This window comes from Excalfactoria chinensis, chromosome 7 (genome assembly GCF_039878825.1).
Source record: "Excalfactoria chinensis isolate bCotChi1 chromosome 7, bCotChi1.hap2, whole genome shotgun sequence".
In the NCBI taxonomy this organism is placed as follows: Eukaryota; Metazoa; Chordata; class Aves; order Galliformes; family Phasianidae; genus Excalfactoria; species Excalfactoria chinensis.
The window spans coordinates 10,617,512-10,630,107 of NC_092831.1; the positions used below are offsets into that span (position 1 = coordinate 10,617,512).

General features: G+C 44.3%; 1 protein-coding gene across 5 annotated transcripts in view; it reads right to left on the reverse strand.

Annotated features, from left to right (window-relative positions):
• EPB41L5 (erythrocyte membrane protein band 4.1 like 5) overlaps positions 1 to 12,596 on the reverse strand; it is a 43,244-nt gene that overhangs the window by 8,180 nt on the left and 22,468 nt on the right. For 4 of the 5 annotated variants that reach the window (XM_072341295.1, XM_072341298.1, XM_072341294.1 and 1 more), the window contains exons 15-19: positions 12,299 to 12,341; positions 11,353 to 11,471; positions 3,860 to 4,023; positions 3,473 to 3,567; positions 468 to 602 (exon numbers count right to left, since the gene is read on the reverse strand). In XM_072341295.1, the coding sequence (XP_072197396.1) occupies positions 468 to 602; positions 3,473 to 3,567; positions 3,860 to 4,023; positions 11,353 to 11,471; positions 12,299 to 12,341 (556 nt within the window). Of the gene's footprint in view, positions 1 to 467; positions 603 to 3,472; positions 3,568 to 3,859; positions 7,733 to 11,352; positions 11,472 to 12,298; positions 12,342 to 12,596 lie in introns of those variants that run through there. The other variant, XM_072341299.1, reaches the window with a different exon arrangement.

A 12,596-nucleotide genomic window follows, 5' to 3' on the forward strand; every position in this document is an offset into this window, starting at 1 on the left:
GGTCTTCAACCACCAAACCCCGTGTGAAGATTTCAGTGCAGATAACTTGCTAACGTAGCCAGATAAAATACCCTTATTTGCTACAGAATTGAGCAGAACAGGCCAGAAATGTGGCCTCGGTGACAGAACTGTGGAACAAATATTTGGCTAGTAGGGATCCTTTGGGGGTTACCTGATACAATCGCCACTCAAATCATGGCCGAGTGCAGAGGTCATTAGATTGTTCAGGGCTTTCTCCAGCACCAAAAAGGGATGACAATTCCCCCCCCAGGCAAACTGCACCCTTGTGACAGTGAAAGGCTGCAGACTTCTGCCACTCTTTGGATCTCAGCTCTTGAAGCACCCCTATTTACAAGCCCCTTCTCCAACAGCACGCAATTACAGAGTCAAATAAAGAATCAGGACACCCGAACGTGGGTTCTAAAGCCATCTGAGAACACTGCAGTCCTCCTCAGCTGAATATTTACCTTGTGCCCTGCTTCTGCCTGGGCCTTCAGGATATTGCTTTTCATGTCTGCTGGAAGCCACCCTGCTGCTGCTGCTGCTATTGGGCTCTCAATTGCATTGTTAAGACATTTATCTGTGAGCTTCACCACTTCATCCTAGACATGAAAAGGACTCATCAGAAGCAGTTCCCACACCATGAAATCTAGTAACATTTCCAAAGAGCAACAAAGCTCTGCAAAAAGAAAAAGCAATCTCTTCGCTTTGGAACTCGGTTCTCAAATCACAGCAGAAGTTATTCATCATCATCATAATAATACAGAAAAAAAGTACAAAGCTTAAATGTAGAGAAGCAAAAAGCTGTGCTGAAAGCAGTGTGCAAGAACCAAACAGCTGTGGGCTCTGTATATGTAGCTGAGCTTACTGATATGAGATTAACACAGCAACTACCATATAGTATTAATACAGGGTAACAGTAAGTTAATAGTTCACACTCAAAACTAACACGGGAAGATTTTTGCCCTAAAACTGCTTATAAATTAGGAAGTTTAATGTATTTGCTCGCACTCTCATCACTAATTATATCAGAAGAAACTGGCAGCCAGATACTTGACGAGGACAATTAAAAATACCTCTTCACCACAGCATACTTCATTCTGCGAATTGCCTGTTTCTTAATTACAAAACGTTAATTCATTAACTATTCCACCTACTGGTCGCTATTTCATTAGTGACAGAAGTTAATTAACTGAGTGGAAACTAAACCTGGTGACCTCTCTTCTCAGGGTAGGACTCAGCAGGGGGAGACAGAGCCCAGCCTTCCCCCATATGCCACGCAGCGCCACGCTCCTGCAACGCTCAGTGGAGCAGCAACAACCCTGCTGCACTCTGACCTGCATGAACTGCATTGAAAACCACTCCTGCCAGCAAATATTAAAGGCTGCACAGTCACCTGATTCACAAAGACCATCAGAGCAATCCTTTACTGAACGTGAGTATTTTTATTTCATGGAAGCTATTGGAATACGTGGAGTGCTTGTAGCTAAAGGGGAAAGAGTTTGGCAGGTGGTAAGAGGGCCTCAAGATGTGCACCTTACCAAAGGTTTAGTTGCCCACATAAAACAGTCACTCAGGATACATTCTTTTCAGCTTTCACACTATAATTCACACATCCAGAAAGCTGCTAAGGCTTTGTTTCCCAAAGAAAGACTCCATGTGCACGCTGTTGATCCAAATACCTGTTTCTCAGCTAACCCAATGTTTCTGTGTTCTCCTCAGGACCATATATCCCCCCCACATCTGTCATTGGGATCACCCAACCCCAGCACCTCAACTGGATAGCTGTGTCTGTCCTATACTGGCATCTGTAAGACCAGCCTGTCACAGGAACCTTATCTTCCTTACTATACTTCAGTCATGATTTAAGAAGCACTAATACAGCTTTGCTCTGTTCTCTCGATTTAAGCAACCAGCAGGTTTTTCCTCTCTGTTTGAACTAACACAGAGCTCAACAGGCAAAAGTATTCTGCATTAAGCTGTATTCTTTGCTTTAGTTTATGCAGAGGCAGCATTTCGGCATAACAAGACCCACAGGCTACAGGCTAATCTTCTTAAAGACTCGGTAATCTTTGTAATGCAGTCACCCAGCAGAAAGGTACACAAGGCATCCCTGCAACAGCCCTTAAAGGGGACAGAGCACAGCAGCCTGCAGCACCAAGCGTACAGAGCAGCAGCACACACACACTGCAGCCTCCCCGCAAGAAAATCTGACCAACTCAACTAAACAGCACAAAGGCCTTTGTGGCTTCCCCACAGCGCAGGGCAGCACCAACAGACTGAATGCTGCAGATTATTTTACACTGCTTGTACAAAACGCAATGAAGCGCCTCAAACCTTAACACAGAGAAGCAAGTTGCTTTTTTTCCTTTTTCCCCCCTTTAAACACACGCCAAACCCGATGGGAAAACTAAATTAAATCTGAATTCCAAAATTATTCAGTCTAGAATCTGCTCATTTTAAGCACCTCTGCGCTGTTCTGAAGTGTAGCTGCATGTCTGGGTGTGATGGCAAAGCACATCCTGCATGAGTGCAGCTGTCCAATAACCAGTGAGCTCCTGCTGCAAAGCTCTCTGCTGCGTAAGGAAGGATCCCATCCCCTCCATCCCCCCCAGTAATACCACTTATTTTCACTATGGCTCTTGCATTCCTGTGGTCCCCTCATGAGCCTATTTACCTCACTCGCCCACACAAAAGTACTAGTAAAAAAGCTGAAAACTGGAAAAGGTTTAGGAAGTTTTGCTTTTTGTCACTTTGTAGAATACATTGGTTCACTGCACCGTCCAACAGTAGCTGGAGGTGACAGAGGAATGAGGGAAATCAGAGCAGGAAAAGCAATGAGGAGCAAGACAAAAGAGAGCCTTCTCCCTGGTCGGGGCACTGAAGCTATTACTTCGGCTCAGCTGCCTGCAGAAATGCAGCCTGACTTGCTCCAAAAGAGCAAAGTACTAAATAAATCAAACTCCACCTCTCCCCTCTGTGTAAACACACATGGAAACCTCTGCTCCCACCAGGCCCACGGAGCTGGTGAGAACCAGTTACTGACAGGAGGGACTGATCACCAGAACGTCCAAACAAACTTCTGGGAGGGTTATGGAATGTGACTGGAACATGCTAAGGGAAAAGCTCACCTCCTCAGAACAAGAGAGTGAACGACACAACGCTGTACAGCTGGCAACCTAGAGATAAAGGCAACAGAGGAACACTGCAAGTGTTTAAACTTTATGCGCCTGCAGACATCAGAAAACTTCAGCAGGCTGCACTGTGAATACCCACAGGTTCACCTCTGCCCCTCCGTAAGTACCTCGCTTCCTATCAAGCACAGGTTTAAACATAAAATATTTCTATCTGTTTCCTATTCCCACATACCACTCGTGCCTATTCTTAAGAATGTCTTGCAAACAGACCGTGCTGCACAGCACTATCTGAACAGAACAGAGCAACTCTGCCACGAGGCACAGTGCCCACCTACCTGCACGTTTATGTTTATGTTGGGCCGCTCAGCAGGCGCAGGGCTGCTGCACTCCGCCTCCAGCTGCTTCAGTTTTAGGAATGCATCTTCAAATGCTGCAAAAGAGAAGTCAGCAGCTTTACTAATGTCACTGTGGAGCTAACTCGCACTCACTGTAAGGTTTAACGTTTGTTACAGGATTTCAGCTCAACTCCTAAATGCACTGCTCCATATTGTAGGGGGGCTGCATTCCACTGGGGGGTAAAACTGTCCTTGTGCCTGTGATCTGAGAGAGCTCTCTAGGGCAGTTCTGGATTCTTGTAAGGGAACAGCCTCATGAGTAATTCAGCAGTTAAATGTGACCCCGCACTGCAGAATAACAGGAAGAAATCTCTTAAGTTTGCTTACGGTCAGAGTCTGCTTTTTCAGCAGCAGCTTCCTTAGTGCCAGGATGAGGGCAACCAACAGCCTCTCCCGAGTCTCCTGTTACCAGGGCAACAACTGGACGGCCTACAGCATCATCCACACAGGTCTCTGGCAAATCCACGCTGTCGAGATCAACGAGGGGCACACTGTGAAGGTACAAAGGTGGGCAGAGATGGGCACAATTCCATGACCAATCTTTCTACATTAAAAAAACAAAAGGTTTAACATGCAGCCTTTTTTCTCCTTGATCCTTTAGAGGAACCAGACACATGCCAGGAAAAAAGAAGTGTCTGAAGTAAACATTAGCAGCTCGGTGGGGATTATAAACAAAGAAGCTGCAGTGAAAACCTCTCCACGATGTATAAACACAGCAATTAATTGTGAGAAAGCGAATCGCCCAGCAGACCAGGCTAAGCCCTACCCAGAGCACACACTCACTCCTTCTGGAGGCAAAGATGCACCACGACATCCCATGTCAGTTCTCTTAATGCAAGTGACTCCAGTTGTTTTAAGAAACGGGGGAAGTTCTTACCTAGTAAATGCATTTGTTTGAAACAAGTGTCTGCAGATTTTCTAGCAGACTCAAAGCACGTTTCAGTATTTTTATACAAGTAGAAGGAAACTGCAGGGAAAGACAGCTGATATTCTTCACAAAAAGCTGCTTCTTGGAGCAGTGCTTCCTCCAACAGTTGTAGAAAAGACAGAGGGCAGAGAAGGGTCCACTGCACAGGGCTGCAGCGCTGCTGTGCGGTCAGACGCACCTACAGCTAGTTTCAGTTGCACTCATTTCAGCAGAGACATGAATGAAACCTCAGCAGCCAACGTATGTAAGGGAACCACAGCACTCTTACTCTTGCTTGCTTCCATCTCCTCTGCTTTCTAAAGGAAATGGCTCCTTTTCATTTTGTCCTACCATCTGTATTTACAATGCAAATAGCAAAGTCCAAAACAAACAAAAAACCCCACCAAAAAGAATAGAAACTGAGTTTTGATGCTTCTGCTGTGCCAACAGCCAGGAATCCCATCCATCTCTTGGAAGTTGAGGAAATCTATTTTAACAGCAAACTGACACATACAGACACAGCAGCTGCTGCAGAATGTAATGGTTAACCAGGCAACCTGTGGATACAACTGCAGTTTGACTGTCAGTCCTTTCAGTCAACGATCACGCTTACAAACAGTGCAGCTCCAAGAATGATATGAGAAAATCGATCATTTTTGATGGACCAGCTCCAAAGAGGAGAACAACGAAACCAAGCAAGTACCCACCGCAGAACTTACCGTGAGCAGGGACAGACACTCCTACAGGACTGCTCAGATCAGCTTCTTGCTAATGGGTTTATGCCCCTTTCCTCCCTCCAGCCCCTGGAATTTGGAAGCAGCCCAGTGTTGTTACTAGAGGCTCCAGGAAGAAAAAAAAACTCCCTTCAGCACCCAAAGGAATAAAGGAATCCCCCCGATGTTAATCATACACCTCTGGAACAGATCATAGGATACCACCATTTTGATGCTCAGAATGTCCAAATCACCTTAAGGCAATTAATCACTGCAAGGCAAACTGAGGTCACTTGCTTGATTCCCTGAGCACTGGAATGAAAAGCTGCTAGCAAAGCACATAGTAGGAAAGTATCCATTTTGACAGGAAAATGTATAGCCTCTATGGGCACCACTGATGGGAAGAAGCACAAGGTTGTTTTCCAAGGGTAGAATGTCAGATAGAAGGAACTTATTAGAACTGAGCTAAAAGGCAGGAATAGATGTTCTTCCAATTAGAGCAACAAAGGAAGCAAGACCAAACCCTGCACTTCACCATCAGAGAGGACACCTACACCTGGAAGTCAGAATGTTTTCTAACACTTATCTTCCCATTTTCTGACAGGTCTTTGTAAATAGTCACCCAAACATTCAATAGGAAAACCAGCATAGGGTGCTCAGATTTGGCCAGCAGCATACTCAGAGGTGCTGAGGACACGATGCATTGAAAGAACAATGTACACACAAGCTCCTAGGAACTCCATGCGAAGGGGGTGGTGCAGAGCACCAGTAATGCTGTCATCTTGTAATGCTTGTCTGAGTACTGCAGCACAACAGAGAGAAAGCAGACACAAGAGGAAAGTCAAGGGATGAGACCTCCAAAGAGCATCGCACTGGTTGAGGCCCCCACATCAGCAGGAAACAGCCAGACAGTGTCAGTAAAAAGCACAAGCTGCAACTTTCGTTGCTTTACAGGATTTCTGACTTCTCTTACAAAACACTAATGAACAGTTATGCCAATTGTGAGGGAAATAGTAAAAGGCTTCCCATGAAAAGTTCACCTTCTGCAGTAAAGTGTGTGCTGCTCAAGAGTGAAATCCATGTTAGCTTTCTATTTATTCCCCACAAAAAAAGGATATTCCAGCTCTGCACAGTACCATGTGCCAGGCTTGATGCTGGTAGAATCAACTGCTACCAGCATATATGAAGCAAAGCTGATAAATGATACCAGCAGTTCAAATCACATGAACAATTACAACATAGGAATGTTCTTTCCCTGAACAGAAATGGACAATAATCAGGAAAAGCACAGAAACCTTATGGGTATTAAGCAAAGCTCTGCCACCACGAAATAGAGCCTTCTGTTTCGTAAGGTGAGGAGGCCAAAATACCTCAGGCAATATGCAGCTCTGTGCTAGCTCAGACTTATTGGTTTAGTTCTTCGGGGTCGGATATAAGAAAACAGTGCTTTTGTATTTCTGGATTCCGTGAACAACAAGCAATTTTAAACTTATTCAAACACCTTCTTCACCCTAAAAGATAAACAGAAGTGGATTTGAAAAGCCCTTCAACATCATTTTCACCGAAATATAAGAGCAACCTATTTCAGAAGACAGATGAAAACACAGGGAGTTCAAGGGTAAAGAAGCCCATGCTGTTAAAGAGCCACAAGACCAGAGGGAAGCCACCACAGTGGAGTCTCTGACTTCCCAGCAAAGCCAATGAACCACCCAGCAGGGCTGGTGTGTGTGGCAGGAAACAGTTCTGTTTTCTTTCAGCACAGCAGCAGGAATGACAGAACATTTCCTGGAAAGCAATAAAGACATTCCCTAGAGGGGAACCCCTCCCCGGACACATCACTCTTTGCCTTTTCAGGAGTTCTGCTCATTTTATTCTTAAAGCCTTAAAATAATCAATTAATGGGATGCCATTTTCAAACAATGTGTTTCAGAAGTGGATTTGTTTAGAAAAACAAAGTTAGTTTTCAGATCAGCCACCCATCGTAGATGTGTTTAAGTAGTCGAGGTACAAACGAAGGGGCAGTTGCATCAATTACTTCAAGATGTTTGAAACCACATTAAGATCCACTTGTCGCACTTGCAGGTATTACCAACATGTGCAGCTCCCGGGGTTAAAAACAGCTCAAATTCTTTCTATCGTTAAGAGAAACCTTAGCGCAATTAAAGAGATACATATTCTCTAATTGATGTAAGAGTGATGGGCGACCTGCAGCCTACGTGTTATTTTTCTGTAAAGAGTAAACACCAACAGCCCAATATGCAGAGCCTCCGTCATAAAACGCTTTTTTCCTTTCCTAGCCATCTTTGGGACCGGTGTCCTTGTATCACAGACAGCTCTGAATGCAACCTTCCAGCCTCTGCTACCAAGCAGCCTCAAGCTCCCGAAGGGCCGACATCTCACAGACTGGTCATGGTGGCTTGGACAGCATAGGTGACAGCACTGCTATGCATTCCTGCATTCTTCACATTGTGCTCATGAACAAAAGCAGAGTACTGTCCATCCACAGGGTGGGTCCTCGGCGGGGCCCGCGTGTCCCACAGGCTTCCACCACGTTGGCAGCGGTCGGCAGCGTCAAAGGGCCTGGATCATTGGGGAGCGGGAGGGGCACAATTAGTCACTGGGTACGGAGGGGAGGGGGGGGGATCAGAGCACAGCGGGATAAAACAAAGGAGGTTGACAGAAAAAGCCAAAGAAAATGGTATTGCTGGAAGGTAAATACTGAAGGACAAAGGCATGCAAGAATATGTGCGTATTAAGGCAGTGTCAAATAAAGCCTTTTACTGCTCAGCATCATGCATGTTTTTGCAGAAGCCTGAAGCGAGAAGTTAAGCTACCTCCTGTATGCACTGCCTACACTTATCAGAAGGAAAAGTACTTCATATTTAAAAGCACTTCACAAAGCTGAGCAAGAACCAAGCACTGCAGATGCGACAGAGGCCTCCCGGGCATACAGCACAGTGCACTTCAGGAGCTGAAAGGGCTCAGGTGGCAGCTCTAACTTCACGGCAGAGACCAGCACCGAGACTCTGCTTTCCAGCTCTGCACGTGAAGTCATAATGGTACATAAATGTTAAATGCTGAATTCATAAAATCAAATCCACAGCAGTGCCATGCCTGCTCCGGTTGGCACACGGCTCTCCAAAAGCTGGTTAGAGGAGCAGGAGAGAGTGCTCAGCACTTTGAATGCTATATATATTATGCAGGTGCCAATAGATAGAAGCAATAAGGCTTTGGGCACAAGCATCTCCAAAGCAGCAGGGATAAAGAATTTACTCAAACTGTTGAATTTCAGAATGTTTTAAAACACAGATCTGCTAAGCAGTGTCTATCTTGTAGTATTCTTCACTGCAGTGCTTCAAAACACACTGCTGAGAGTTATGATCAGATACCAAAAAAGAGCTTGGAAAAAAACGAGCTCTCAAACTACTCAAGAAATTCCTGAAACAAACATTTCTCCTTCATTTTTATGTAGAAGTCTCTATTTAGTGACCCAAAGTTTGCTGCTGTTCATGTAGAGGGCATCCAACACAGCCCCTGCTTCAGATTCCACCTTCTCCTGTTCCCAGCCCTGCCAGCCCAGCCAAGCAGCCAGTGCACGTGTTGGGAGATCACATGTACTAAGGCAGGGAAGCAGAAAAGCATGTGGGATTCACAAGTGATAAATGATTAACGTGCAGCAATAGTCCTCCTTTTGAAAAGAGAGAGGATTTGGGTAAAGCTCAGCCATGGGGAAAACTCAGGAGTTTCAGTTTTTGTAAAACATTCTGAAGAAATGACCCATGAACATCCAACGCTCCACTCTTCAACAGCTCCTTCAATTATCTCCCACTTGCTCCAGCTTATGCAGGTATGAGAAAACTCCATCCGCTAGGAAGGAGAAAATCCCTGGTGTATTCACAATACATAAGCAGTCCGTAACCACTTGTTTATATCCTACCTCCAAGATAGATTCTTGAGAAAAGGTCAAAGTTGGAAAGATACAGATTACGTTTTAGGCTTTGCAGCCTCGCAGCTGATATTTCAGGCCATCTTAAGACAGTCCAGACCAGCACCATTTTCCTGTACTGACAATTTTACACGAATGGAGCAAAGGAAATAAAAACATCAGGATCTTTCCTGTCTGGCAGAGTACTTTCTCTGATCTGGCACAAGTGCTGTTGGCAGCTGCAGCATTAACATTCTAAATTAAAGGAAACGTTGCCATTAGGAAGGGATCTAATCTGCAACGCAGCCAGCGTGGGCATCTGCCAAGAAAAGTACGGAAATGCACGGGGTCGAGACCTCACTTCTAAACCCCTTCAATCCAACCATCAACAAAATCCCCAGTCCGAAATATTTCAGTGCTCTCACCAGTCCTTGGCAAGCTCTCTCTAAAAGAAGACTATTTTTCTGACAGGAAGCAAAGATAATCCGTGCAGAAACAGGCCAATTAAAGACAGCGGGCAGCTGACAAGAGAACTCGTTAGTAGCAGACAGCAAGGCTTGAAGGCATTACACAAGCTGCAGCCCCCACACCAGGTAGCTATGCTCCAGACACTGCAAACCTAACCCCACTGCCCGGCTATGAAACCAGCATGTAGCTCATCTGCTGACTCAGCTCCAAACTGTTCTCCTCACAGCTGGATTTGTCCTTCATTACAGGCAGAACTGCCTCCAATAATCGTGCTATGGCTCTTAGAAACCTAACACATACACAGTACAAGTATTATGCTCCCAATTAAAACAGTGTCTTTTCTTTATGGAATATTGCTTTCGGTTGCACGCAGATACAGTTTGTCCTCTTCCATAGAAAGGCTACGCAGTGCAGCAGCTGGGACAGAAGTTGAGATCCTTAAATAGCATAAAGAGTGACAAACTCAGGTTCTGAATCCTAGAAAAGGCATACCAAGACCAAATCTGAAACAGACTGGCTGGAGTCCTCTCTGCTTCTGAACAAAAGCAGTAGGATCTCAAAGAGAAGCTGAAGCTGAATCAGATACCCAGGAAGAGTCGTTTGGAGCAGGAGTCAAACATTTCCACCCAAAGAAATACCGGCTGTAGCACACAGCTTGCAGTCAGACCGACAAATGATATGGAAAAAAACCATTTTGAGAAGGCCGAAGAACAAAGAAACCACCACCTTTCACCCACCACCATGGAGGGAATCGAGTGATCAACAGGATCTCTGCACAAGCACAGATTTCAGCTACTAGATAAATCAAGGGCAAAAGAAAGAAAAACAGCATTGATCATATATTCTCATTGAATCGTCAATATAATGCAACAGATAAAGCAAAATTATCCTCCCTCTTATAATGCAAAATCCATAGCACTGAAACTCTTCCATCAGTACGATTGCAGAACTCAAGCACATTTGTCACTGCATGATTTATTCTTAAGAGGTGATGAAGCAAATCAGATTCATACGCCAGACAATGGGAGAAGGATCTTTACTCTTGAGGGCAGGAACAGCTTATGATAAGAGCTTTACTGTCCATCCACTCCACCACAGCTGCTCCTCAGAAGCCTCACAGAAATCAGAACTACCCTTCTAGGATCAGCCGCAATAGGCTGAAGGAGGTCAGAAATGTGCAGCAGCACACATCAGTTTTGGTTTTGAAATACCACTGCAGTATAAAATTTCTTTTAAAATGATGAATGATACAGGAGTTTACTTTCAAGCAAATCAAGCTGGTTTTGAGATGCATCAATCCCTTTAACCAGATGCTCAGATTACATAAAATCAAAGCGCTTATCTTTAGCTTGTGTCGTTTTCCCTCAAGCTTCTCCCCAGGACAAAGAAAAAAATCAGCTTGTCCATTTCATAAGGTTTTTCTAAGAGATTCAACAAAGGTAACCATTTACGAGATTCTGCATTTTATTAAGGACACTGGAAAGCCCACGATAACAAGCAAAGCATTAAAAGAAATATTAGGACAAAACAGAAGAGCCCAGCTCTTTCCATGACCTGAAAATGCTGTTATGGATGCAGTCATGGCAGCCCTGGAGAAACTGTCTTTTGGTTGGCAGTGATTTTGCACGTTGCCTTCAGCTCCCCAGACTACACTCACAGCAACAAATCAGCTGCATCGCCACTAATGTGACCCTCAGTTTATGGTAAAGATACGAAATAGGCAATACACTTAAGCGCTGATAAAGAAACGGGCACTTGGATCATGCCTAAGCAAGCAAAACTCATTTCCCAGCAAAGCTGAACGTACCACTTCTTGTCCTGCTGGCTGGCTCCTGGGCTCCTTGGGAGGTTCTCTATTTCCACTAGGACCGGAGCAGAAGGAACTGCTGCTGTTAGGACAGGTAAGTTCGGCTTCACATTCCAACTCTTTGGAGACAGAACGTAAACAAGTAAGTTGCTATACACACTTCAATTAGGCAATGACATGCTTTACATAAGAAAACACACAACCATTTTTCCTTAAGCACAAAGCTAAAACAAGGATGTTTTCTTGCATTACTTCCACAGCACTGGACACCTATGCCCGATCATCTCCAGCAGTACACAAACCAGCAGGATTCTACTGGATTGAAGGCTGCTCAAAAAGCTCAGTTTGCATAAAAGCAAAAGCTGGGCAGAGCACCAATTATCTGTTTGCTTCCAGCTGAGACTGTGTTCGACGTTCAAATACACCGGATTTCTAATTCCCACCAATCTGTGACCCCACAGTGACTGAAATGCTCCAGAAGGAATAACAGGGTCTTTACAAACTCCAAGTCCTACATTTGGTACCCAGAATGAGTCACCTGGCTGTTTTCAGTGAAACAAGGCCTTCTATGCTAAGGAGAGGTACTGTAACCAGGAATCAACCCTGGTGCTGATGGATTACTCCCTACATTTTGTATTATTTAGCACGTGGAATTAATGTGCTTTAGTTACTAAAACGTTGTACACAAAAGTACTTTCTGTACCTATGAAAACCTGCATCTATAAGTAGAATAATTTATATAACACAGAGATATGGTATATCCGCCTCACTCTAGATAAGTTTACCAGCTATCTTCCTTTAATTAAGTAGCTACTTCTTCGCATGCAGTTTAGTTAACTGCATGTAACTTTTGGTACAGCTGGCCAAAGAAGGAAATAATGACATCCTCTGATCTACTGAAATGCATGAAAACTGTCTTTAAGGCAATGAATGAAATAGGCCTTACTTGTGATCCATTGGTTTGGGTAATAACAGCATTGTTTGGAAAACTGAAAGATAAAAAAAGTATTTACATGAGAATCAAATCAACAAATTCTTCTTGAAGCCCAGCAAAACAGTAAGAATTTTCAAGAAGAAACAAGATTAAATGAAGATCTTCCAACATGACTTAAACATTCTCAACCAAAGTTTGAAAACTTATGTTCCGGGTCAGCTGCCTCATTTTAGAAGAGTAAGGGTACCACGTTGGTGGGAGTTTCCTTTGGTTTGTTGCTCGTTTCATCTGTAATTCATCTTTGTTTTGT